The sequence below is a fragment of the Meles meles genome, chromosome X (assembly GCF_922984935.1).
Source record: "Meles meles chromosome X, mMelMel3.1 paternal haplotype, whole genome shotgun sequence".
NCBI lineage: Eukaryota > Metazoa > Chordata > Mammalia > Carnivora > Mustelidae > Meles > Meles meles.
In genome coordinates, this window is record NC_060087.1 from 90,530,545 (window position 1) to 90,557,593 (window position 27,049).

Sequence of the window (27,049 nt, forward strand, 5' to 3'; positions counted from 1 at the left end):
CAGTGGTGGGGAGGGGGATAGGAATCAGGAGCACGGTCACAGTCCTTGGGGGCCCAGAAAGCCGCTGGATTACTTGCGGGGGAAAGCTAGTGAGAAGCTGAAGAATTTTTAGCAATAGGATCAATGGTTATGAGGGTTTATCGACCGAGAAGGTGACCCATGTCCAGAGAAAGTTTCTCATCTTACTGAAAGGAGAAGCACAGAGCAGAGAGCATTAGTGGCTGAGGCCAGAAGAGATGCTGGGGACTCTGTTCTGCCCTGTCTCATTGTCTAGTGGCCATCAGAACTGCCACCCCCCGACTGAAGTCAGATGTGAGGATTTATAGAGCTCATAACCCAGTAATGATCAACTTACCGGGAGGCCTGGCAGACCTGGTAAGCCGGGTATTCCATCCTTGCCTGGGGCTCCGGTCTCTCCAGGGAGCCCCTGGGGGCCAGGATCACCCTGCTCCCCTGGCATCCCTGATCGTGAACTGAGAGTTGGTTCCCCTTTCTCTCCTTTGGGGCCCACAGGACCGCGAGGCCCAAATAAACCCTGATAAAGAGACAAAAGGGCAGAATCAGGAGATGGAGGCACTGTTGGACTCAGGCACCCAGCCCAGGTCTGACCTGAAGCAGATCCTTGGGTACCTTTTGGCACTGCTCTGGGCACTTGAATATGCCATCATCTTGGAGCACAACTGCCCACTGATTTTCTTATCCTTTCTCAAAGTTTAAATCTTTGAGGATGGTAACCTTATCTTAGTTTGATTTTTACCTTCAGGCCCCCAGAGCGTGCTAGGCAAATGCAAATGATTTTGTGGAAGGAAGGGAAGAATTGAGGAAGGGAGGGACGGAGGAGGGAATGATGCAGAAGGGGACTTTGTACATCATCTGGTCTGACTTTTTCATACAACAGATCCAAATCCTGAAGCTTTGTTTTATCCCCATCTCTCTTTCCTGTGTTTTAGGAAAGCGCATGGAGTGGGAATAAGGGGCCCTGGAGGGCTCCCAATGCTCCCTCCCAGCAAAAGTTGGGTAAGACTTACTGGAGTCCCTGATGGGCCCTGTGCACCCCCAGAGCCTGGATCTCCTCTGATTCCTTGAATTCCTGGAAGGCCTATGAGGCCAGGGGGCCCAGGCAGGCCTGGATCCCCAGGTGGTCCAGTGTTAGGGATACCGCCATCACAGGCACAGAAGCCCAAGTCCCCTAGGGGAAAAAGAAGACAATGGTTAAACAAAGTGGACAACCTTTCCAAGAAAAAAGAATAATACGATTGCAGGGATCTGCACCTTGAACAACTCTATGGAGAGAATCAGAAGGCCTACAAACAGGTATCAGGAAATAGGCTAGGTCTGCAGTGAGTCAGGGAAGAGCCCAGGCTCACATCCTAACTCAAAGCTTGCAATTCCCTTCCTTTTCCCTCCAAATAGTCCTCCTTGGAGCTGCAAAACAGAGATGGATCTAATTAAGTAGTGACACGTCAGGAGGTAGCACTGAGATCGGGGAAGAGGAAGCAAGGACCGCTCTACTTGAGGCTGAGGTGAGCTGGTCATTCTGCAAGAGAAGAGGAAAGATCTCGGGTACTTGAAACTCCTCGGCCATCCCCAAACCTCTCCTCGGCCTGCAGTCTCACCTCTTCTTCCACCTTGGCCTGGGCCACAACTGAAATGAATTGATTGATTTGCACTTTAACATCTGGATCTCAAGAGTGTGCAACAGAGGAATGACCCAGAGGCCACAAGATGATGGACAGAGCTGTGCCGCTGAAGGCTGCATTAATTGATCAGCCCTTTACCCTCAGTGGGGACCCGTGGTTGTTTTCCTAGGGCCTGTTGGCTTTTTTGGAGGGCCAGGTCTTGACCTGTTCAGAGTCCTTTCCTTCAGGCTGAAGTTAATGAGAAGTGACTTCGGGCCTTTGGCCTTGCATGCTGGGAAAGGCTGCAGCATGTGCTGGCTGATAGCCGGGGCTGCCGGCCACAGCTTCTGCTGGCAGATGGTGTAGGAAGAGGAAGAGGAAGAAGAGTCCGCGAACCACCTTGTCCCCTGTGACCTCAATTACCAGCCTCAGTCTCTGAGCCCTAAATATGGAGCTCTGCCAACAATCCTATAATAAAATCCCCAATCAGACCCCCCCAACTGCTTCTGTTCAGGTTCCCAAAGCTGTTGGTCTGCTCATACTCCAGAAAGCCTTCTGCAAGGATTTTAGGGGAACACAGAAACCCAAGGGGACCAAAAACAAAAAGTCACCTTTCATTCCTTTGAGGCCTGGGTTTCCTTTTGGACCTCGTTCTCCTCGGAGACCAGGGAAGCCTGGCTCTGCATTCTGTAGGGTTCCAGTCTCAAATGTGGGACCTTCAGGAAAATGGAAACACAAAGACTGATGCATCATGTATGACTCAGCACAGCAGCTCAGTTGCTAAGGCCTGTGTCCTTGAGGTTCACACAGAAGGACTACCATGTTCCAGGCACTGGACTAAACACCGAGGGGACAGGAATGACCAAGACAGCTTCAGTAAGTGAGCAGTCCCAATGTCTACCCCAGAAAATGCTCTTGGGACAACAGAGGAAATGGGTACAAGCTTCCTAGGGTTCAGATGACATGGTCATGGGGCTTAGATGATGACTAAACATGCTGGGTCTGTGTCCACACTTTCTCTTAGAATCTAGAACCCATGCTCAAGTAGGAGACACAAGAATAAGCCCTGTAAAGGCTTGGAGCAACTGTCTTGAGGACCCAGGCTTGGCCTCCCATGTCTCGGGCTCCTATCTCCCCCTCCCCACTACTGGAGCCCTGAGAACCAGAGGAAGCTTGAGAGAGAGCCAACGTTGCTTCTTCAGGAGCTGTGAGACCAGAGGCAGAGGGTCTGAGAACAACAGAGGGTAGGATGAAATGACTACACAGATTGGAAGGCATCAGGCAGCTTTCAGGCATCAAGGCAGGCTTAGCTTGCTTACTTGTGGGTGAGAGCTCTGACCACTCTGGTCATTAGCCTGTGGCAGCAGGGCTCTGACCCAGGAGCACCACGGGTCCTGTCTATTTCTCCTATGAGATACTCTCTCCCTCAAGAATCATGACAGTTCTGCAGTCCTGATCACACCTGAGTCTCAAGACCAAAGAGAAATATGAAGGACTTACCAGGTGGTCCCGGTAGGCCGGGCAGGCCTGGCAAACCATCTCTGCCAGGGGGGCCAGCTGTCCCAACTGTGGTGCGGCCTCGGTTTCCTTGGTCCCCCTTCAGACCTGGAACTCCTTGGGGCCCTAGGGCACCTGGGATACCTGGAAGGATAAGCACACACAATAATGCAAATCACATCATCCTATTCTTCCAGGGGTGTTCCGAGGAGCAGCATATGCTGGGAACTCCCTCCAAAGGAAGAACTGGGGAGAACATTTGCCCTTCTCTTGCATCAGAGTTCGAAGGGTCCTTAGGAATCATCTAGGCCAACCTCTTGGTTTCAGCTCAGGGTCAGGATCTTGGGGTCGCAATCTCAGGGTCGTGAGATTGAGCCCCATCCAGGCTCCCCCATAGCCTTGCTCCTCCTTTCCCAGTTCAGGAAATTGCCTAGTTGTACAGGTGGGTCTAGCCATCTCCACTGGCTTGGCTGAGGCCGTGGGGAGCCTGCTTGGGATCAGGGTTGGGGAGAAGCTTGGACAGAGAGCAGCTGCAGAGGACATGGGGGAACATGGTCAAGGGTACAGAGCTTTTTGGTGGTGAAACTGAGTGGGAAGCCTGGTCTCCAGTCTCCTCCTTTTTGATTTTTCAACCTCAGTAGTGGTTGCTTTCAAAGCACAGGCATCCTTACAGATGTCTATCCTCAAGGAACTTAGAAACTGATGCCTGTCAAAGTCCTGCCTGAACTTATATTTGGCTCATCATGGCCTCTGAGAATCTAGCATGGCATTTCTCTATTCACTACTATAGAATGATACATGGATGTGCTCCTCTAATGGTGGTTCAGTCATAGGCTCCTGGGCTATTTAGTGTCTGAGTTAAGCACAGAGTGAGGGTCTGGGTACTTTTGTACCCTTCTTGGCTTTTGTTAGCCCCTGCTGGCAAGCATCAGCTGGGATGGCAAATCCACAGAAGAGTGACAGGGCTCCAGGTGTCCAACACTGGTCCCCTCCAGTTACTGCAAACCCCAAAAGGATTGCCTGTTCCTGCAACACCACATCATCAGGCCAAAGGAAGGCTGCTTGGCCAGGTCCTATCCTTTACATTAGCCTTGGGCGGGTGGTGGGGAACTTAGTGACTACAGTTTACCTTTCCATTGACTTTGGCTAGGTATGTACCCAGACCAGAAGGGGGTACCAAAGGGGATGCTGGGCACCAGCATGTCTGTGCAGGGGGTGGGTAAGTTTGTTTCACCTGGTAAAGCCGGTAAGCCGGGGACACCAGAAGGGCCAGGCTGGCCCTGGATGCCTTCATCTCCTTTAAGTCCTGGGAGGCCGGGCATACCGGGGTCTCCAGGATAACCTGGCATCACAATGAAAAAAAAAAAAAAAGAGTAAGCAAACCCAGAGGAGGCCCACAAATGGCACAGAATGTCTAAGAAGAGTTGTAAGGAGATGTCCTTAGGGTAGAAGTCTCTTTCTTACCCTTTACAGGTCTCCCAGATGCTAACGGTCTCATGTAATCATGGGCCAACAGTCTTGTGTAATCATGGGCCGGCAGGAGCTAAGCCTCCACTAGTGTTCAGAACCAGTCCGGTCAGCGCTAACTAAGATCTGATAAGTACTAGGAAAGGTCTTCTACTACTATTAACCTTCTGTCATGCCTCAAATATCTACCATTTGGATGAGGGTGTTGAAGTCTACTATTCACATTATGCCAATAGATTCCCAGAAAGTTACTGTCAATCATTAAAACCTTAGTTTCAATGAGTTTACTGGACAGGGCATGGGCCAGAGAGGATGAGAGGGGAGAAATAATTTCAGAGACTGAGGCAAAAGAGGTTCAGTCATAGAAGACTTTGCTTAAACAAGAAGTTGCAGGAGACAGTGGGCATACAGATGTTTGGAAAAGGCAGTGGGAACATTGTTGGATATTTGGATACTTTTCCACTTCCTATGCAGTTGTCAAACCCAAGCAGGCATGGGATCATGCAGATAAGACCCCAAGTGTCCCATTGTATCAGGCTGAAGTCAGTCTAGCTAGGGAGGATATCAATCCTTCCCTAGCATCATTAGGAGAACAACTTTCAGCAAATCCAGGCCCAGTCTGACCAAAACCCTAGTTAGTCTTGGTGGACCCAATACAAACATGGAGTAGAGGCCTTGACTCTTTGCCCAAAGAAGCCTTGGCTTCTTTGCCCAAAGACATTGGAGTTAGCTTCATTCCCCAAGTACAGGACATTGTACTTGACTTTATACAATGTACAATGTACAGGCATTGGCTTGAGCAGTGATAGAGTGGCTGAAAAAAGTATCCTCTTAACAATTATAGGGAATATAGATGTAACCCCTAGTCCTTTCTTTTTCACTCCAATCAATGAGAAGTTGCACCTGAGATCACAGCACCATCTGTATCGATGAAAACATCTGGGCCTGGCAAGCCAATGGCACCCTTTTCACCCTGTAAAGATTCAATAGGTTAAACGCAAACTTCCCATGACCTTATCACTCAAGCTCTATGTGCCCTCAAAGCCATTCCCCCAGGAAAATGAAAGCTTTCCCCTTCTGCAACTCCTGATTCCCGGGGCCAGCTAGGTCCAATAAATTTCAGATGAAGGCAATGCAAAGGACATCAGGGGCCTGACACTCAGTTTGCACACCTGTCAAAAATAAGGGATCCTAATTTTATTCAGCAACCCAACTCCTGGGTCATCTGCTTCTGGGTCTGGGCCACAGATCCCAAGAATTGACAATGTTGCCACACCAGAGAGGTGTAAAGGAAGGGGCAGTTTCAACATTTTTTCCCACCCGAAGCAGGCCCAGGACTCTGCTGCTGTCATAAGCTTTGTTAGCAGATGATTTCAGGCAGAGGAAGTCAAAGGAGTCCTGAGTCCAGGGGGACTCAGGTATCAGAATCAGATACAGTGGCATATCTGGTGGGAGTGGTGGGAGCTGCCTGCCCCCAGTACATGTGATAAGGGGATTCACTGTCTGCAGAGAATTTTAAAACAATCATAAAACCAAAAATTTGGCAATTCTAAGCAATGTCAGTAGTAGAATAGTCCTCCTTGTAGAGATGGATTTTCTCCTGCAACCCTCTCCTGTGCGCCACCCCCCCAATACACACACACCGCTCTTAGTCTATTTCTGATCAAGCAGTATCTAAGGAAGGCTCACTGGTTTTGTGTGCTCAAAGTAGGGTTCATGCACTTCACATGAAAGAGTAACATTTAAGAAGTTAAAATATGGAAAGAATACTTCATCTCATAGGTAGGCATTTGCTATGGTCCAGGTGTTTGCATCTCCCCTGCCCCCAATTCATTTTGATAACCAAATGCCCAAAGGGATGATATTAGGACATGGGGCCTTTGGGAGGGGATCAGGTCATGAGCGTGGAGCCCCCACAATGGGGACTAGTGCCCTTAGAAGAGCAGGCCGAGAGAGTTAGCTTGCCCCTTCCACCATGTGAGGACACAGTGAGAAGCAGTGACCGGAAGGGGACCCTCACTCAACCATGCTAGCACCCTGATCTCGGCCTTCTGGCCTCCAGACCAGCAAGGAATAAGTAATTTTCTGGTTTTTTATAAGTCACCCCATCTATGAAATTTTCTTAGAATGGGCAAATGGACTAAAGAGCATTTATGGAAATTCTTCACCCTTCCACCGCCCCTATCCTGGATTTTCACTTCCCAACATTACCTTCATTCCTGGCAATCCATTAAGCCCAGGGAAACCTGAAGCCCCCTTCTTGCCCTGTGACAGAAACACAGTTAGAACTAAGTCGAATGTCTAAGAGCATAAGAGGGACTGGTCTTTGGACGAGGCCAGGGCAAACAGCATAGGGATCTTGGCTGACCTTCCAGGGTATGCATGGATTCTACCCGACTCTGGAGGGGGTACAATGTTCCAGAAGGCAGTTTGGCTTGAGGTAGCCAACTTGCCTATTAGGAGGTATATGGGCCCCAAGGCTAGGGATCAATACAAGCAGGCTGGACTTGCTAGCCCCTGATAACATAATGAAGCAGTAGAACCATGGAACGGCACTGGATTGGTCAACCCTGGATATTCAGCCTCATGGGTGAAGACAAAAGAAGAGAGCAGCTGAGATTATACCCATCAAAGGGAGGTAGACAATTTGTACCATAAGCAGTGGTTCCCTCTGGACTGAGGCCATGTTAAGTAAAGCAAGGGGACCTTTTGATTAGTGATATTAACCAAAATACCTGACTGCCTGGAGGGCCTTGGAGTCCTTCCAAACCCATGGGACCCTGTGAAGAGAAGGGATCCACCTTAGAAAGATTAATAACCCACATTAGAAAAAAGCCAGTAGACTTACATAACAAAGCTTTCCCACTGAGTTCAGGACTTAGCCAACTTCTAAAATCAGGTATGAGAATGTCCCTAGACCTGGCTTAATAACTTCTAAGCACTAATCCATCAGGCTGAATAGCCACACAGAGCATTTTTAAAGAGCAAAATAAATGGAAGCATTTTAAGTACTGGGTGGAATTTGGTAGAAAGCCTGGGTGGTATACTTAGTCTGCATTAGTTCCAAGTCATGACATTTTTAAACAGATTGTGGGACGGCCTCTTGTCTCTCATCCCCACTGCATTCTTTGCTGGTGATTATGTCTTTTCAAGACAAGGGAGTAGAGAAAAGTAGAGAAATAAACGGCAGGGTAAAGGGCAAACATTGCTGAACACTCAAAAGATTCTTAATGAGGTTTATGACTAAGCCAAAATCACAGTTCTCTAAATGTTACCTCTTTAAGGCTAAGGCTGGCCAATTGCTTATAGCCGAATAGCTAAGTGCCTAAAGCACTTAGAATCACAAAGGCTAACAATTATTTCCTCCCCTTGAAGAGGGGTTATTACTGGAAATTATTGACTGCAAATGTCACTCATAATGTTCTAGACCATCCCAGGCTTGTTTCTGTCCTTTAAAGATTATACTCAGCCCTCTTCCATTACTACAACATTCGTACCCTAGCCTACATTCCTCCAGGATAGAAAGTAGTGAAGTCAGGACAACGCTCACCCCATTATTAACCCAGAAGACAATTCTCTATGACGGCAAGGAAAGGAAGTTGGCTGAATTCCTTATTCAAGAGAGCCATTAAGTCAAGGAAATGGGGGCAAAGTGAAAGGAGGTGTCTCAGGGGCCTGGTGGAGAGTTGAGGAAGAGAAATAAGAGAAACTTCGGTGGCTATCAATTTATACAACATAAAGATGTGAACAGGACAAAAAAAAATGGACCCAATGGACCAGATAACCTGACAAACCCGGGCAAGCAACATTCTAGGTTCATACCCTAGGTCCTGGCAAGCCAGGGATTCCCTTTTCTCCTTTTTCTCCAGCAGTTCCAAATCCCTAAAGGAAAAAAAAAAAAAAAAAGAAACCACAAGTTATAATATCCATTTCCTCAGAGGTCTCCTGGCTCCATCCAAAGCAGGGAGGTTAACTTTGAATCAGTGCCCTTCCCACTGGGGAGGCTTACCACACTGAGTCTCTTGTCCCTGTCTGAGAAGTCCCTTATAGGGCCGGGGAAGAGTTTGGATCATTCATTCAAAGTTCCCTCTTGGTTTTAGAAGTAATATCTTGTCCCCCTAAACATGATTACCTGTCTTCATAGCTACATGGACTAACAGCAGAGAAATTATTAAATATCAAATTATCCCCATCTGTTAGTCCACATAGCTATGATGTCCCCTATAGGGCCTGAGAACTGTGTTCATCCTTGGGGGTCAATACCAGAGGGAAGCACTTTGTCCTTTGGAGGCATGATGGCTGCGTCATCCTCTTCAGTGGGAAGGATTATTTCTATCTAGTTGTGGTCTAGAGCCCTGCGGGCCCTCGCAGCACTCAAAACGGCACTGACACGATCTTCAACCCCTCTTGCCCTGCTCACAGGAGGTGAGTGCTTGCAGCCAAGTACATGAACTGGGGGTTCTCTAGGGACAAGCAGAAATCAAAAAAGCAGAGCAAGTGAGAAAGCTTCCTTCCCTCTGGGTCCAAGGCAAGCATATTCTGGGCCCTTGAGGTACAGAAGAGTTCACTATCAAAGTAGATAATGTCTTTCACAGCAGACTTTGCTGAGGCCATTTTGCTGTTATTGTTTAAATGTGGAATTTCTGGAGCATAGGTTTTGGCAAACAACATTTAGGCCTATTGTGAGAGTGGAAGGAGCCACAACACTTTCTAGAATGTAAGTTTGTGAAATACAGTAAATGTTGTTGGCACGTCTCATGGCTCAGCTGGTTGTGTACCCAGTGACTGAATCCTGCTTCTTGTTTTTTCTTCCTCTTATATACTAAAAGCATTCCAATGGGTACTGGGAGTTGGCTGAATAGCGCTTAGCTTTCTAGGTCCAAGTGGTTTTTTCTTAGCTATCGTTACTGTTTTTTCATGTAGGGCACTCCGTGTGTGTGTGTATGTGTGTGTGTGTAGCTTTTCATTGTGGGGCAGAGGGTGGAGAATGCGTCTATGAAGGGTCTAGTTCAAAGCAGACTTTGGTTCCCACTTGTCTTTCTGTTTTTCCTCCATCTATAGTTGTAAGGCTTATGGCTCAGGCCTCATGCTGAATAGGATTTCTATTTGAAAGGTCCATGGGTCAAGTTGAACACAAACTTATTTGAAAGCGCAGGGCTGCATCTCAAGTTGGAAACCAAGGCATGCTGCCATCTGGTGGAATGCGTCTCTGGGCCTCCAAAGCCAAGTGTCGTGCGGCCTTCCCTGACCTGTCCACGGAAGCTGGGGCTACCCACGCTGCCCCAGACTCTTATCAGCACTTAGATGGGTTATGTAGGAATCTGTAAGCAGAAGGTCTATACCACACTCCCTTTCATCTCCTCCAAGACATGCTACTGCATGCCACACATATACAAGGTCGTCCATACATCCTTGTTGAATTCAATAGAATGACCCAGAGAACAAAGCAACAGGTGAAACAGGTCCAGGAACTCTCATGCTGTCTACCTGTCTTGCCCACAGTGGCAAAGACAAGAGGACCTTGTCCTCCTGCTTCAGAAAGCAGAAAGGCATGGGGTGGGGAGGAGTGTCTGGGTGGCTCAGTCGATTAAGTGTCTGCCTTCGGCTCAAGTCCTGATCCTGATCCCGGTGTCCTGGGATTGCGTCCCTGGGTGGGCTCCCTGCTCAGCAGGAGAGTCTGCTTCTCCTTTTCCCTCTGCCTGCCTCTCCCCTGCTCATGCACACACACACTCTCTCTCTTTTTCTCTCACTAGCAAATAAATAAAATCTTTTTTAAAAATTTAAAAAATAAATAAAAGCAGATCTTTCTGTTTCTGGACTCTTGCTTTCCCAGAAAGCTTGTGCTACTGTGTGTGTGTGTGTGTGTGTGTGTGTGTGTGTGTGTGTGTGTATAAAACACTAAAAAGTTTAAAAAGGGAAAAAAAAATCAAAGAAACTTCTTTATGTGGGGGGGGGGGCGGTTAAAGCCAATGAGACAGACATCACTTGGCAAGATACCGGTATGTAGGTGCAGCTTGTTCTCCAGTGCAGGGAGGCACCGTACAGGGCCCTGCTGACCAAGTTGTTCTAGCAAGATGTCCTGGGACCCCGCTGTGTCACAGTCAGTCCTTGCCAGGAGCAGTCTGTCCTGTGCCCACTGCTCCCAAACCCCTTCTCACCCATGTCCAGGATGGCCTCATTAGAGCACTGGCTTAGCTGCTCCTAGGCCTGCTGGCTAGGGTCCTGGTCTCCTGCTATTTTTCATTCAAGGACATTAGTGGCTCTGCAAAAATTCAACTTCAGTCACGTGACCAGGAATAACAGGATCGGGGGTGACATAGTCACTGAGGTAGGGGTAAAGCAGGTGGTACAGGGAACAGGCACGCTGCAAATGCTATTCTGGAGCCTGGGGATGTCAGCCCCGTGGCCCAGGGATGGCCGCTTTGGCCACGGGTCCTCAGAGGCATGGCCACCCAAGAGGCAGGTCACCAGGCAGCTACTCTCTGTCCAAACTTCTCCCCCACCCCAATCCCAAGCAGGCTCCCCACAGCCTTAGCCAAGCCAGCGGAGATGGCTAGACCCACCTGTACTAGGAAATTTCCCGAACTGGGAAAGGGGGAGCAAGGATGGGGCTCAATCTCACGACCCTGAGATTGCAACCCTGAGATCCTGACCCTGAGCTGAAACCAAGAGTCAGACACTTAACTGAGCCACCCAGGTACGCCATTACTATGCTTTTAAAAATTCTTATCTCTTAGAAATACCGAATTCTTCTATGTTGAAATAAGTCTGTTATTTGCTTCAGCTTGCCTTAGCTGCTAAATGTCAAAGCTGAATGATGAATACGCAGCAGGATCATTATGCCATTCTCTCTTCTTGGCATTTGTTTAAAATGTTCCATAATAACAAGTATACTTTTTTTTTTTTTTTTTTTACATTTTCACTCCACGCACTTCTCTCTTATTTTCACTGCTATCACCATAGTCCAAACTGGCCTCATCTCTCCCCTGGGCTGATGTAGTAGCTTCTGTTTGCTGCCTCAGCCTCCTCTCATCCTCCACACCCCACCTCCAACCCCTGCCAGAGTGAACTTAAAAAAGCAGGTTAGAGGGGCCCCAGGTGGCTTAGTCTGTGTGGTGTCGGACTCTTCATTTTGGCTCAGGTCATGATCTCAGAGTCTTGAGATCAAGCCCCACTTTGGACTCCACGCTCAGTGGGGAGTCTGCTTGAGATTCTCTCCCTCTCCCTCTGCCCCTGCCCCGCGTGTGCTCTCTCTCTTTAAAATAAGTAAATAAATCTTTAAGAGGGGAGGAGTCAAGATGGCGGAGAAGTAGCAGCCTGAGACTACATCAGGTAACAGGAGATCAGCTCGATAGCTTATCTAAACATAGCAAACACCTACAAATCCAACGGGAGAGCGAAGAGAAGAAGAACAGCAACTCTAGAAACAGAAAATCAACCACTTTCTGAAAGGTAGGACTGGCGGAGAAGTGAATCTAAAACGACGGGAAGATAGACCGCGGGGGGAGGGGCCGGCTCCCGGCAAATGGCGGAGGAACGGAGCACAAAATCAGGACTTTTAAAAGTCTGTTCCACTGAGGGACATTGCTCCAGGGGCTAAACCGGGGTGAAGCCCACGCGGGGCCAGCGTGGCCCCAGGCCCCGCAAGGTCACAGAAGGATCGGGGGTGTTGGAGTGTCGGAGAGCTCGCAGCTATTAGAACGGAGAAGCCGGCTGCAGAGACAGAGCCGAGGACTGAACTCTCAGCTCGGGGTTACCTTGAACTGGTCGCGGGCTGGGTGAGCTTGGAGCGCGGCTAGAGGCTGGGGATACGGGAGTGATTGGGTGCTGTCCTCTGGGGGCGCACTGAGGAGTGGGGCCCCAGGCTCTCGGCTCCTCCGGGCCGGAGACTGGGAGGCCGCCATTTTCATTCCCGTCCTCCGGAACTCTACGGAAAGCGTTCAGGGAACAGAAGCTCCCAAAAGCGAACCCGAGCCGATTACTTAGTCCGGCCGCCGGTAAGGGCGGTGCAATCCCGCCTCGGGCAAAGACACTTGAGAGTCACTACAACAGGCCCCTCCCCCAGAAGATCAACAAAATATCCAGCCAGGACGAAGTTCATCTATCAAGGAGAAAGCAGATTCAATTCCTAAGACAGCAGAGCAATTCCAGAGGAGGAGAAAGCAAAGCACGGAACTCATGGCTTTCTCCCCATGATTCTTTAGTCTTGCGGCTACTTCAATTTTTTTTTCTTTTTTCAATTTTTTATTTTTTTTTCTTTTTTCAATTTTTTTTCTTTTTTCTTTTTTCTTCTTCTGCTTAATTTTTTTAAAAACTTTTACCCTTTTCTTTTTTAATGTTTTTTGACTAGTTCATCTAAATATATATATTTTTTCTTTCTTTTTTATATTTTTTTATTTGTTTTATTTTTTAAATTTTTTTTTCTTTTTTTTTCAGAACCTGTTTTTTATCCCCTTCCCCCCCCCCCCCACAATTTGGGGTCTCTTCTGATTTGGTTACAGCACATTTTTCCGGGGTCTTTGACACCCTATTAGTAGTTCATTTGCTCCTTCATATCCTCTTATCTGGACAAAATGACAAGGCGGAAAAAATCACCACAAACAAAAGAACAAGAGACAGTACCGAAGGCTAGGGACCTAATCAACACAGACATTGGTACTATGTCAGATCAAGAGTTCAGAATGACGATTCTGAACATTCTAGCCAGGCTCGAAAAAGGCATGGAAGATATTAGAGAAACCCTCTCTGGAGATATTAAAGCCCTTTCTGGAGAAATTAAAGAACTAAAGTCTAACCAAGTTGAAATCAAAAAAGCTATTAATGAGGTGCAATCAAAAATGGAGGCTCTCACTGCTAGGATAAATGAGGCAGAAGAAAGAATTAGTGATATAGAAGACCAAATGACAGAGAATAAGGAAGCCGAGCAAAAGAGGGACAAACAGCTACTGGACCATGAGGGGAGAATTCGAGAGATAAGTGACACCATAAGACGAAACAACATTAGAATAATTGGGATTCCAGAAGAAGAAGAAACAGAGAGGGGAGCAGAGGGTCTATTGGAGAGAATCATTGGAGAGAATTTCCCTAATATGGCAAAGGGAACAAGCATTAAAATCCAGGAGATGCAGAGAACCCCCCTCAAAGTCAACAAGAATAGGTCCACACCCCGTCACCTAATAGTAAAATTTACAAGTCTTAGTGACAAAGAGAAAATCCTGAAAGCAGCCCGAGAAAAGAAATCAGTAACATACAATGGTAAAAATATTAGATTGGCGGCAGACTTATCCACAGAGACCTGGCAGGCCAGAAAGAGCTGGCATGATATATTCAGAGCACTCAACGAGAAAAACATGCAGCCAAGAATACTCTATCCAGCTAGGCTATCATTGAAAATACAAGGAGAGATCAAAAGCTTCCAGGACAAACAAAAACTGAAAGAATTTGCAAACACCAAACCAGCTCTACAGGAAATATTGAAAGGGGTCCTCTAAGCAAAGAGAGAGCCTAAAAGTAGTAGATCAGAAAGGTACAGAGACAATATACAGGAACAGTCACCTTACAGGCTAATAATGGCACTAAATTCATATCTCTCAATAGTTACCCTGAATGTTAATGGGCTAAATGCCCCAATCAAAAGACACAGGGTATCAGAATGGATAAAAAAACAAAACCCATCAGTATGTTGCCTACAAGAAACTCATTTTAGACGCGAAGACACCTCCAGATTTAAAGTGAGAGGGTGGAAAACAATTTACCATGCTAATGGGCATCAGAAGAAAGCTGGGGTGGCAATCCTTATATCAGAGCAATTAGATTTTAAGCCAAAGACTATAATAAGAGATGAGGAAGGACACTATATCCTACTCAAAGGGTCTGTCCAACAAGAAGATCTAACCATTTTAAATATCTATGCCCCTAACGTGGGAGCAGCCAACTATATCAACCAATTAATAACAAAATCAAAGAAACACATCAATAATAATACAATAATAGTAGGGGACTTGAACACTCCCCTCACTGAAATGGACAGATCATCCAAGCAAAAGATCAACAAGGAAATAAAGGCCTTAAATGACACACTGGACCAGATGGACATCACAGATATATTCAGAACATTTCATCCCAAAGCAACAGAATACACATTCTTCTCTAGTGCACATGGAACCTTCTCCAGAATAGATCACATCCTGGGTCACAAATCAGGTCTCAACCGGTATCAAAAGATTAGGATTATTCCCTGCATATTTTCAGACCACAATGCTCTGAAGCTAGAACTCAATCACAAGAGGAAAGCTGGAAAGAACCCAAATACATGGAGACTAAACAGCATCCTTCTAAAGAATGAATGGGTCAACCAGGAAATTAAAGAAGAATTGAAAAAATTCATGGAAACAAATGATAATGAAAACACAACAGTTCAAAATCTGTGGGACACAGCAAAGGCAGTCCTGAGAGGAAAATATATAGTGGTACAAGCCTTTCTCAAGAAACAAGAAAGGTCTCAAGTACACAACCTAACCCTACGCGTAAAGGAGCTGGAGAAAGAACAAGAAAGAAACCCTAAACCCAGCAGGAGAAGAGAAATCATAAAGATCAGAGCAGAAATCAATGAAATAGAAACCAAAAAAACAATAGAAAAAATCAATGAAACTAGGAGCTGGTTCTTTGAAAGAATCAATAGGATTGATAAACCCCTGGCCAGACTCATCAAAAAGAAAAGAGAAAGGACCCAAATCAATAAAATCATGAATGAAAGAGGAGAGATCACAACTAACACCAAAGAAATACAGACAATTATAAGAACATACTATGAGCAACTCTACGCCAACAAATTGGCCAATCTGGAAGAAATGGATGCATTCCTAGAGACATATAAACTACCACAACTGAACCAGGAAGAAATAGAAAACCTGAACAGGCCCATAACCAGTAAGGAGATTGAAACAGTCATCAAAAATCTCCAAACAAACAAAAGCCCAGGGCCAGACGGCTTCCCAGGGGAATTCTACCAAACATTTAAAGAAGAACTCATTCCTATTCTCCTGAAACTGTTCCAAAAAATAGAAATGGAAGGAAAACTTCCAAACTCATTCTATGAGGTCAGCATCACCTTGATCCCAAAACCAGACAAGGATCCCACCAAAAAAGAGAACTACAGACCAATATCCTTGATGAACACAGACGCAAAAATTCTCGCCAAAATACTAGCCAATAGGATTCAACAGTACATTAAAAGGATTATTCACCACGATCAAGTGGGATTTATTCCAGGGCTGCAGGGTTGGTTCAACATCCGCAAATCAATCAATGTGATAGAACACATTAATAAAAGAAAGAACAAGAACCATATGATACTCTCAATAGATGCTGAAGAAGCATTTGACAAAGTACAGCATCCCTTCCTGATCAAACCTCTTCAAAGTGTAGGGATAGAGGGCACATACCTCAATATTATCAAAGCCATCTATGAAAAACCCACCGCAAATATCATTCTCAATGGAGAAAAACTGAAAGCTTTTCCATTAAGGTCAGGAACACGGCAGGGATGTCCATTATCACCACTGCTATTCAACATAGTATTAGAAGTCCTAGCCTCAGCAATCAGACAACAAAAAGAAATTAAAGGCATCCAAATTGGTAAAGAAGAAGTCAAACTATCACTCTTCGCAGATGATATGATACTATATGTGGAAAACCCAAAAGACTCCACTCCAAAACTGCTAGAACTTGTACAGGAATTCAGTAAAGTGTCAGGATATAAAATCAATGCACAGAAATCAGTTGCATTTCTGTACACCAACAACAAGACTGAAGAAAGAGAAATTAAGGAGTCAATCCCATTCACAATTGTACCCAAAACTATAAGATACCTAGGAATAAACCTAACCAAAGAGACTAAGAATCTATACACAGAAAATTATAAAGTACTCATGAAAGAAATTGAGGAAGACACAAAAAAATGGAAAAATGTTCCATGCTCCTGGATTGGAAGAATAAATATTGTGAAAATGTCTATGCTACCTAAAGCAATCTACACATTTAATGCAATCCCTATCAAAATACCATCCATTTTTTTTCAAAGAAATGGAACAAATAATCCTAAAATTTATATGGAACCAGAAAAGACCTCGAATAGCCAAAGGAATATTGAAGAACAAAGCCAAAGTTGGTGGCATCACAATTCCGGACTTCAAGCTCTATTACAAAGCTGTCATCATCCAGACAGCATGGTACTGGCACAAAAACAGACACATAGACCAGTGGAACAGAATAGAGAGCCCAGAAATCGACCCTCAACTCTATGGTCAACTAATCTTCGACAAAGCAGGAAAGAATGTCCAATGGAAAAAAGACAGCCTCTTCAATAAATGGTGCTGGGAAAATTGGACAGCCACATGCAGAAAAATGAAATTGGACCACTTCCTTACACCACACACGAAAATAGACTCCAAATGGATGAAGGACCTCAATGTGAGAAAGGAATCCATCAAAATCCTTGAGGAGAACGCAGGCAGCAACCTCTTCGACCTCAGCCGCAGCAACATCTTCCTAGGAACAACGGCAAAGGCAAGGGAAGCAAGGGCGAAAATGAACTATTGGGATTTCATCAAGATCAAAAGCTTTTGCACAGCAAAGGAAACAGTTAACAAAACCAAAAGACAACTGACAGAATGGGAGAAGATATTTGCAAACGACATATCAGATAAAGGGCTAGTATCCAAAATCTATAAGGAACTTAGCAAACTCAACACCCAAAGAACAAACAATCCAATCAAGAAATGGGCAGAGGACATGAACAGACATTTCTGCAAAGAAGACATCCAGATGGCCAACAGACACATGAAAAAGTGCTCCACGTCACTCGGCATCAGGGAAATACAAATCAAAACCACAATGAGATATCACCTCACACCAGTCAGAATGGCTAAAATTAACAAGTCAGGAAATGACAGATGCTGGAGAGGATGTGGAGAAAGGGGAACCCTCCTCCACTGTTGGTGGGAATGCAAGCTGGTCCAACCACTCTGGAAAACAGCATGGAGGTTCCTCAAAATGTTGAAAATAGAACTACCCTATGACCCAGCAATTGCACTACTGGGTATTTACCCTAAAGATACAAACATAGTGATCCGAAGGGGCACGTGTACCCGAATGTTTATAGCAGCAATGTCTACAATAGCCAGACTATGGAAAGAACCTAGATGTCCATCAACAGATGAATGGATCAAGAAGATGTGGTATATATACACAATGGAATACTATGCAGCCATCAAAAGAAATGAAATCTTGCCATTTGCGACGACGTGGATGGAACTAGAGCGTATCATGCTTAGTGAAATAAGTCAATCGGAGAAAGACAACTATCATATGATCTCCCTGATATGAGGACATGGAGAAGCAACATGGGGGGGTAGGGGGATAGGAGAAGAATAAATGAAACAAGATGGGATTGGGAGGGAGACAAACCATAAATGACTCTTAATCTCACAAAACAAACTGGGGGTTGCTGGGGGGAGGTGGGATTGGGAGAGGGGGAGCGGGCTATGGACATTGGGGAGGGGAGGCGAACCATAAGAGACTATGGACTCTGAAAAACAACCTGAGGGTTTTGAAGGGTCAGGGGTGGGAGGTTGGGGGAACAGGTGGTGGGTGATGGGGAGGGCACGTTTTGCATGGAGCACTGGGTGTTGTGCAAAAAGAATGAATACTGTTACGCTGAAAAAAAAAATAAAAAGGGAAACAGTGCAAAAAAAAAAATAAATCTTTAATAAAAATGCAATCTAGAGCCTTCTGATGGCTTCCCATTCTATTTAACATAACATACAAAGGGCTCCATGATCTGGCCCTTGCTCACCCTGCTCTACCTGCTTGTTTTCTTGCTGGGTTGCTCAAAAGGGTCTTGGCACTTGCTGTTCCTTTGGCCAAAAAAGCTCTTCCTGATCTTCACGGGACTTGCTTCTTCATAATGTGCACTTCCTCAGAGAGGCCCTTTGTGACTGCTCTGTCCAAAGTAGCTCACCCCCATTCTCAGTCCACACTCCATCACTTTAGCCTTTCTTTAACTTTCTGTGTATCTCTTCTTATAATATGAACCTGTTCTTTTTTTTTTTTTTTAAATTTATTTATTTGACAGAGAGAGATCACAAGTAGGCAGAGAGGCAGGCAGAGAGAGTGAGAGGGAAGCAGGCTCCCTGCTGAGCAGAGAGCCGGATGCGGGGCTTGATCCCAGGACCCTGAGACCATGACCTGAGCCGAAGGCAGCGACCTAAACCACTGAGCCACCCAGGCGCCCCAATATGAACCTGTTCTTGATTCATTTGTTTGCTTGTTTATTGTGTCTCCTTGCCTTACTCCCCCGTTAGAATAAATGCTCTTCAAGGACAAGAACTTTTACTTCTTTGACCATTATTTACTGTGGTGCAGCAGAATGTCTAGACCCACCTGCCTGGGACCTAGGCACCCTCAAAAGGTGCATGTTGAGGGAAAGACAATAAGATACAAGGGCAGATAGGAGAGTGAAGACAGGATTACTAAGATTAACTACCATTTACTGAACAACTAATACATGTCGGGCACATATGAAGTCCTTTCCGTGCATATTATCTCATTTAATCCTCATAACCATGCCACTATCATCCCCCCTCCTTTTTTTTTTTTTTTTTAAGGGAAGCTGGAACTCAAGAAGGTTGAGAAACTTGTCCAAGGTCACATAGCTAGAAATTGGTGAAATCAGAAGTCAAGCCTAGGTCTGTTTTCAATTTACAACTTGAGCTAATAACTGCTAAGATATATAGCCTAGTGGGGAACCATGCTAATGTCCCCATGGGTTTGAGAAACAAAAACATTTCCTTAAAGGCCTTCTAATAAAGAAGATGGTAGAATGCTCTCCAATAATCACAGAAAGAGGTCTTCCTGTTAGCTTTCTATTGCTATAGCTTTTGTCCAAGCAGGTCTTTGAATACATGTTGACCAAATGGGGAGACTTACCGGGAGACCCGGAGGGCCACTTATTCCTGGGAAACCTGGAAGCCCTGGTTCACCCTGGAAAATGAACCAAAGATTAGTGAGTAGCAGCAGGAAACAGTGAACATAAAGGATATGGATCCCATGAGTTGCTTGGGCTCAGCAGTAGGCAAAAAAGAGGGTGTCAGATAGTATAAATTACCCAGGATCCCCAACTAATAGCTGTACCAGGATATCAGTTTGGGGAGCCCCTGTGGTATGGGAAGGACCAAGGCCCATGGCAGGGAATGAAAACTGTCTAAAACAGAATCTCAAATGTTGAAGCTAGTTGGGAAACGGAAAAGATGATCATCTGCTCTCTCTCTAGAGACAGGAGCCATTCAGTGTGATTCCCTGTTGCAAATTCCAGGCCACAAAGAAAGCAACAGTTTGGGGAAAGGAGTAACAATTACAGTTTGGATGGGAACCTGTAACACTGTAATCTGTCTTTCCCCAATATGCTAATTTACCTAGTTGTGTCATGGAAGGGGTCCATCTTTCATATGCTCCCAAACTGTTTCCAAATTATTACTTTCTGTAAACCTGAAGAGGGCCTGGAGCTGTTGCTTCCATAAAGATAAAATTAAAGAAATGGGAGTAAACACCTTCCCCCGCCTAGGTCCCTTGACCATAGGCACAGAATCACAAAACTTAAGGGAATCCTAAAATGGAAGGGAATGCAGGATACTGAAAGGTATCTACCACCCTAACAGCATACAGGCATTCGAAAATTACCAGATTTACACTCACTCACAACAAAATAGAGATTATAACGTATCTCAGTTAAACAGGTCCACAGCTTCAGCCACAGTAGTTCATATCATGCGAATTAGGGAATCTACTGCCACTTGGTGACAGTATACCTGATTTGTAGGGTCAAGTTTCACGGGCGATAACTTCTTTAAAAAGATAAAGTAACCATGTATACCCTATGTGTCCTGTCACAGCGCTTTGGGGACAAGATAAGTATTGAGAACGTTGGGAGTTAGGAGGAAAAAAAGCCCAAGTACTTAACATTTGTTTTAAGTTATTTAGCATCTTGGTAATTGAATTTGAGAAACCAAACTACAGAAAATATGACTTAAACAAATTCTCAGAAGCCCAGGCACACTCATATCCACACATGCAAACACAGACTTTTTAAGAAAGTTTTCCACAGGGGATAACACAAAGGTTTTACCCTCACTTCCAAACAAAAAAGCATGACCCAGAACCCTCTTTTCTTCCAGTAGAGTCTGGTTATTAGAGTTGAACTTTGGTATTAATAGGAAAAGGGTGGTTAGCATTTCCTAGGCTTAAATGTTCACTACCTTGGATCCTTTTTTCCCTTTGGGAAATCCCATAAATTCCAGCTCTCCAGTAGATGGTGGGGGTCCTGCAGGGCCTGGGAGGCCAACATCCCCCTGTAAGATCAAAGGGAATGTTAAGCAAAGCAGAAAGGTTTGTCCTCTGGATGTCATTCACAAATAGACTGTCCACTCCTTTGGTCTCTTTATCCTCACCCTTGCCTCACCGAGGAAACAAAACTCTTGGTACCAAAGGGGTAGGAAGAAGTATAAGCCTGGCCAAATGCATTTTGTACCAGAGGGAAAAAGCCAGATGGATGAAAGGAAACCACAGGTTTGTGGTTGCCAGGGTCATGCTTCAAAGGGTATTTAGAAGAGAGAGAGAGAGAAAAAAAAAAGTCCTTTTAGCAAGGAAAATGGCCACCTCTTGGCAATGGCGATCAGACTCTATCTAATTGGTCCAGTCCTTGCCAAGAGCATGAGCAGAGGCAGTGAAGTCTGAGTTAGAACACTGGAGGTTGGATTTGCTCCTTGGAGGCAGTGTGATTTACAAAAGGCAGCCGTGAGGGGTGAAGAGGCCAAGCTCCCAGGTTCCCTCAAGTTTACCAAAATCACTCTATGGCTTGTGCAGACAGAAACAAGGGAATGAGGGAAGGGATGTAGAAGAGAATGGTGAGAGGTTGAAGAAGAGATAGAGGGCACAGAGAGACAGGAGGAGAAGGAAGAGGAGGAAGAGGAAGGACGGAAGGAAGAGGAGAAGCAAAGAAAAGGAAAGGGAAGGTGATACAGTATACAGAACATCAGGGTAATACCCAGGTGGAAGGAGGAGGGAATCAATTTCAACCGAGTGTGTTTCTAAGACATGCATGCTTCACAGGTCAGAAGCAGGGAGACTACAGTATTTGGAAGAAAAAAGACCCCAGGAGCCAATATGTGGCATGCGTGCTCACAGCCCCTCCTGGAATCCCACCACAGGACCCACGTGGAATGGGAAGTGCTCATTTCCTGAGGCAAAGATCCAATTCCCCTTAAACCGAGCAGGCACATGTGTGCAGCTAGAGGTGGTACTGGGAGCATATGGAATGCAGATTGTATTTTCCAAGATATATTTACCTTGACTCCTTTCTCTCCTTGGAAACCTAACCCCATATTCCCCTGGGGCACAGCATTGCAGGGAGGAAAAACAAAATCAATTAATAAACAAGCTCCAAGAACTTAAATTAGAATGCAGTCTTTTGCCAGAAAGTGTGTTTAAGCAAACCAGAGTCTCTCTGGGGAAACCAGAACACTTAGTGATAGGAGGCCACATGCCCCAAGAAAAAGTATACTTACATCGGGACCAGGGAAGCCTGGGGGGCCTGGAGGACCCTATATTAAAAATGAAAGGAAGGAGCACTTGTTAGTTTCAGACAAAAAGAACCTGGGTATGTGGAGAGTCACCAGAAATGAGTCTCCCACTCCCTCAATATATTCTGGCTTTAGCTCAGCAGATTCTAGCTTTCTCTCCCATGGTGCCCTCCCCCCTTTAAAAAAATCTCCTTTGAAATCTCCCACGTTGCACTGATAACCACGTTCGTGCTAAGGTGGGGAAGACTCATGCATCATTCCTCCCAGTAGGCTAGACATTTAAAAAAAATAGTGGTCTTGGAGAAAGTGAAACCAAAGTAATCAGTGGTGAGATTTCATGCACTGGAGAGAGAACATTCTGGAAACAGGTCTTTCCCAGAACCACATGGGGTTAACTGGCTATGTTTTTTCTATACTGGTGAGGGCAAATAGGTTTGGTACCTGAAAAGATAGGTAGGTAGGTAGGTAGCCCTGCCCAAGGTGGGGTGTGGGGAAGAATTTCAAAGCTACTTCTGTGCTCAGGGTGGTTGATTGTGGGGATGGTGTGATTAATTAGCATGGTCTGTCATGGGTGAGGGGGTGGAAGGTGGAAATAGGTGTGCCAGGCAGCTGCTGTTCCCGGGTGCAGAGCTGGAAGGATTCTGATAGACAACCGCTCCTTATAAGAGCATGCTTCACTTGAATCCTCCAAGAATGGAGGCTGCCTTTTCCCACTATGAGAGCCTACACAGGCTTGTATTTAATGCGTGGCCTGGTGGGGAAAGCATTCATGGGAATACTGTGATCACATGGTCGATTTACACTGTTCTTACTTGCAATCCTGGTGGTCCCATGGGTCCTACAGCTCCTGGGGAACCAGGTGTTCCTGGTGGACCCTAGAGAGGCAAGTTTTTATGAAAATCAGAAAAAAAAGACAGTTTCTCAAGAAAATTGGAAATATGCATCCACAAGAGTTGCACAAGAATGTTCATAGCAACTTTATTCATAGTAGTAAACAATTGGAAATGTCCCAGGAGTCCATTGATGTGAGGACTGATAAATAACCGAATCATCTATACAGTGGAATAAATACTCACCAATAAAAAGTAACAACCTACTGATATGTTACAATGTGGGTGAATCTCAAAAGCATTTGAGATTGAGCAAAAGAAGTCAGACCCCCAAAGGCTACATATTATACTATTTTCTTTATATAAAGTTCTAGAGTGGGAAAAACTGAACTATGATGGAGAGAAATCAGGACAGTGGTTTCCTTTGGGTGGGAACAGGGATTGACTGGGAAGGGGCAGAAGGTAACTTTCTGAGGTGAAGAGAATGTTCTATACCTTAAGATGGGTTTGGGTTACACAGGCATACATCTTTGTCAAAACTCAGCAAATGTACCATTTAGTATTTGTTTATTTTGTTTTAACTTTGACATAAAAAGAAAAACTGCAAAGACATATTGAAATCTAGCTAATGAGAGGCATGCTGTAGTATTTAGAGATAAGAGCACTATTGTCAAGATAAGATATCTTTTATATTTAGAGATAAGAGCACTATTGTCAGATAAGAGCACAATTTACTTTGAAATGCATCAACCATAAGATGGATTGATGGATGGATAGAGATGGATAGATGGATAGAAGTGGGATAAAGCAAGTATAGTAAAACATTAATGGTATGGGTGTTCACAGCAAAATTCACTCCCTGTGGCTCTATATTTGAACATTTTTTACATTAAAGTGATGTAAAAAACAAAAACTTCAAAAGAAAGCAAAAAACCCTTACATTAACATCAAATAAAGTAGACTTTGGGACAAAGAATATTACCAGAAATGAAGAGGGGGAATTTTGTCATGATAAACTAAGTCAGTTCATCAAGAACACGTAACAGTCTTAGACATGAAACACAATCTGATGAAGTGAAATAAATCCGCAAGTATAGTTGGAGAATTTTAACATCCCTCCCTCAGTAATTACTAGAACTAAATTTAAAAGATCAGTAGAAACACAGAAGATATAAATGACACTGTCAACTATCTGGAACTGATGGGCATTTTTTAGATCATTATACCCCAGAGAAGCTGAACACATTCTCTTTAAGAACATACAGGGATGCTTGGGTGGCTCAGTGGATTAAGGCCTCTGCCTTCAGCTCAGGTCATGATTCCAGGGTTCTGGGATCGAGCCCCGCATCGGGCTCTTTGCTCAGGGGGGAGCCTGCTTCCTCCTCTCTCTCTCTGCCTGCCTCTCTGCCTACTTGTGATCTCAATAAATAAAATATTTAAAAAAAAAGAACATACAGAACACTCACCAAGACAGTTTTGTATGCTGAGCCACGAGACAAACCTTAGCCGATTTAAAAGAACTGAAATTTTCCAGAGTGTTCACCCAAACTGCACTGAGATCAAAGTAGAAATAAACCATATAAAGATAGCTGGGAAGCTGCCAAATATTGGGAAATTAATGCACATTTCCGTGGGTCAAAGAGAAATGCAGATGGGAAATGAGAAACTATCTGAAACTGGGTGGTTAATGACAGTATTATAAGCAAGACGATAAAATCTAAGAGAAAGATGGTATGGGGAAATAGATGGCCCAATAAAAATGGGGGGATGGTAATGAGGTGATAGGTAAGTGATGGAGAGGCTAAGCAAAGTCAAGAGAAAGTAGGGGTTCAGAGGGTCCCCAGGAAACAGAATCCTGCTTTGACCCATACGTCCTCAGTCTTCACTCACCTCTGTGCGTGAGCGTGGTTACACACGTCCTGTTTCTTGCCTACATCTTCCCACACCACTCTCTCTGTTTAGAAACTTCTTCCCAATGTGGGCCAGTCCAAACATCACCCACAGTTCTCAGAGGCTACCTTCTCCATCTTAGATATAAAGTCTCCCATGACGTATCTTTAGGCAGACAGCATCTCTTCCTCCAAGCTGGTGAGAAATTTTTATTCCATGGTCCTACTAGTTTTTCACATCTTGGTATGTGTTTTAGAGGGGGTTGGGGGTAGGCAGAGACCCTGTCTGCATTGTCTTGGGGATCACTCATAGCACCTTGAGGCTAGTAGGAGCTCAATGGTGGTTCTGGAATGAAAGAAGAAAGGCAGGAACCCCGACATAGGAAAGAAGAAAGAAAGAAAGGGCTTTTCTGAGGCCACTTCAAAGGAAACCAATGATGATGTGGCAATTCAAGGAAACAGTTCTTATTTTTTTCTTAAAGATTTTATTTATTTATTTGACAGACAGAGATCACAAGTAGGCAGAGGGGCAGGCAGAGAGAGAGAGAGAGAGAGAGAGAGAGAGAAGGAAGCAGGCTCCCCGCTGAGCAGAGAGCCCGATGCGGGACTCCATCCCAGGACCCTGGGACCATGACCTGAGCTGAAGGTAGCCACTTAATCAACTGAGCCACTCAAGCACCCCAGAAAGTTCTTATTAATACAACTCATGGCCTCACATGGACTCCCAATTATTAAGAGTCCCTAAAACAAATTTCTAGACAGAATAGCTTTCACTGAAGTGTTCCACTTTTTTTCTGTTTTAAACCGCAGCATTCTGAACACACAGAGAACAGTTAATAGATGCTTGTTGAACAAAAGGCGAAAGTCTTTCTTAATGCATCACAGGGAGTATGCAGATCCCTGGCCTAAGGGTCCGGAAGGCTGCTCCCTGTGTAACTTGAAGCAGACAGCCGACTCTCTCAGAACTTTATCACCTGGAAAATGTTAACAGTGTGACCCATTCTACCTCAACTGTCCAGATATTCCTTGAGAATGTCTACAAAGACCTTTGAATGCCTTGGCAAAAAAGAATGCAAAGGGACCCGCAGTGACTACTGACCAAACATTGAGCACTCCACCCAGAAACGACAACTTACAGTGATTCCATCCAGTCCAGGCAGCCCAGGCTCCCCCTGAGAAACAGACAAAGGCAGGACACTGAAGAGATTAATTAAGCCTGAGCTATTATTTTGTAGATAACCGACATACGCTTCAAGAGCAGAAAAATACATTGCTGATGGCTTGGGTCTCCTCTGTCAAGGTCTTGTGTTTTAAATAATGCATGAATTGGGCATATTCAACCACTTACTTTTTTTTCCTAAGAAAAATCCGGACTCTAGAAGACACATATTATAGCCTTGGTTGAACAGGATTTTATATTTTACTTGGAGTAATTAATTTTCACCTTTGCTAGGAAGTTATCAATTAGAAACTGCTTCTGTGGGCTGGTGATTCTCCTGCTCTTTTTGGAAGAAAGCAAAGCTACCTTCCCGTGTGCCTTCATCCCCAGAGAATCTGTGCCCATATGTATACAATGCAAATCAGACATTTTAAGGGAGAATCAACAGAGCATACAGTCTCTGATTACATTTTAATTACTTTGCAGCATCTTAAGTCACTGTATGAATCTGTAATATAACCACCTTGTGGAAATTGCTGTGTTCCACAGGGTCCAGGGTCTCCGTGATTTTTGGCAAAGCCATTTAATCAATGTTTGCTATGACAATGGCTATATTTTGACACCTGCTAGTCTTACCCCATTTGGCTTATGGTAAAAAAAAAAAATCACCTCTCTGCTGCATGGAAAGAGCACTGCCTTGGTTTTAGTTCTTTGGTAAATGGGCTATGTGAGTCTAAGCAAGTCACATAGCCCCAGTGTACCTCAGTTTTCTACCTGTAATGAGCAACACGAATCTGATAATCATGAGCTCCCTTCCAAGTCTACCATTCAACCTTTAGCCATGGCATCTAAGCCAAGGCCCAAACCCTGTACCTTCTCTGGTTCTCAGCCACCCGCCCCAATCACCACCTTCCAAATGGATTTGCAGTGTTTCTGGTTCTGTGCATGGATG

The 27,049-nt window shown here is 44.9% G+C and overlaps 1 protein-coding gene across 3 annotated transcripts in view; it reads right to left on the bottom strand.

Annotated features, from left to right (window-relative positions):
* COL4A6 (collagen type IV alpha 6 chain) overlaps positions 1-27,049 on the bottom strand; it is a 282,697-nt gene that overhangs the window by 30,193 nt on the left and 225,455 nt on the right. For all 3 annotated transcript variants that reach the window (XM_045996296.1, XM_045996297.1, XM_045996295.1), the window contains exons 8-22: positions 26,075-26,110; positions 23,032-23,094; positions 22,205-22,240; positions 21,986-22,027; positions 20,897-20,989; positions 19,572-19,625; positions 8,406-8,465; positions 7,319-7,363; positions 6,795-6,848; positions 5,487-5,556; positions 4,351-4,458; positions 3,120-3,260; positions 2,231-2,335; positions 1,029-1,189; positions 356-535 (exon numbers count right to left, since the gene is read on the bottom strand). In XM_045996296.1, the coding sequence (XP_045852252.1) occupies positions 356-535; positions 1,029-1,189; positions 2,231-2,335; positions 3,120-3,260; positions 4,351-4,458; positions 5,487-5,556; positions 6,795-6,848; positions 7,319-7,363; positions 8,406-8,465; positions 19,572-19,625; positions 20,897-20,989; positions 21,986-22,027; positions 22,205-22,240; positions 23,032-23,094; positions 26,075-26,110 (1,248 nt within the window). The remainder of the gene's footprint in view (positions 1-355; positions 536-1,028; positions 1,190-2,230; positions 2,336-3,119; positions 3,261-4,350; positions 4,459-5,486; positions 5,557-6,794; positions 6,849-7,318; positions 7,364-8,405; positions 8,466-19,571; positions 19,626-20,896; positions 20,990-21,985; positions 22,028-22,204; positions 22,241-23,031; positions 23,095-26,074; positions 26,111-27,049) is intronic.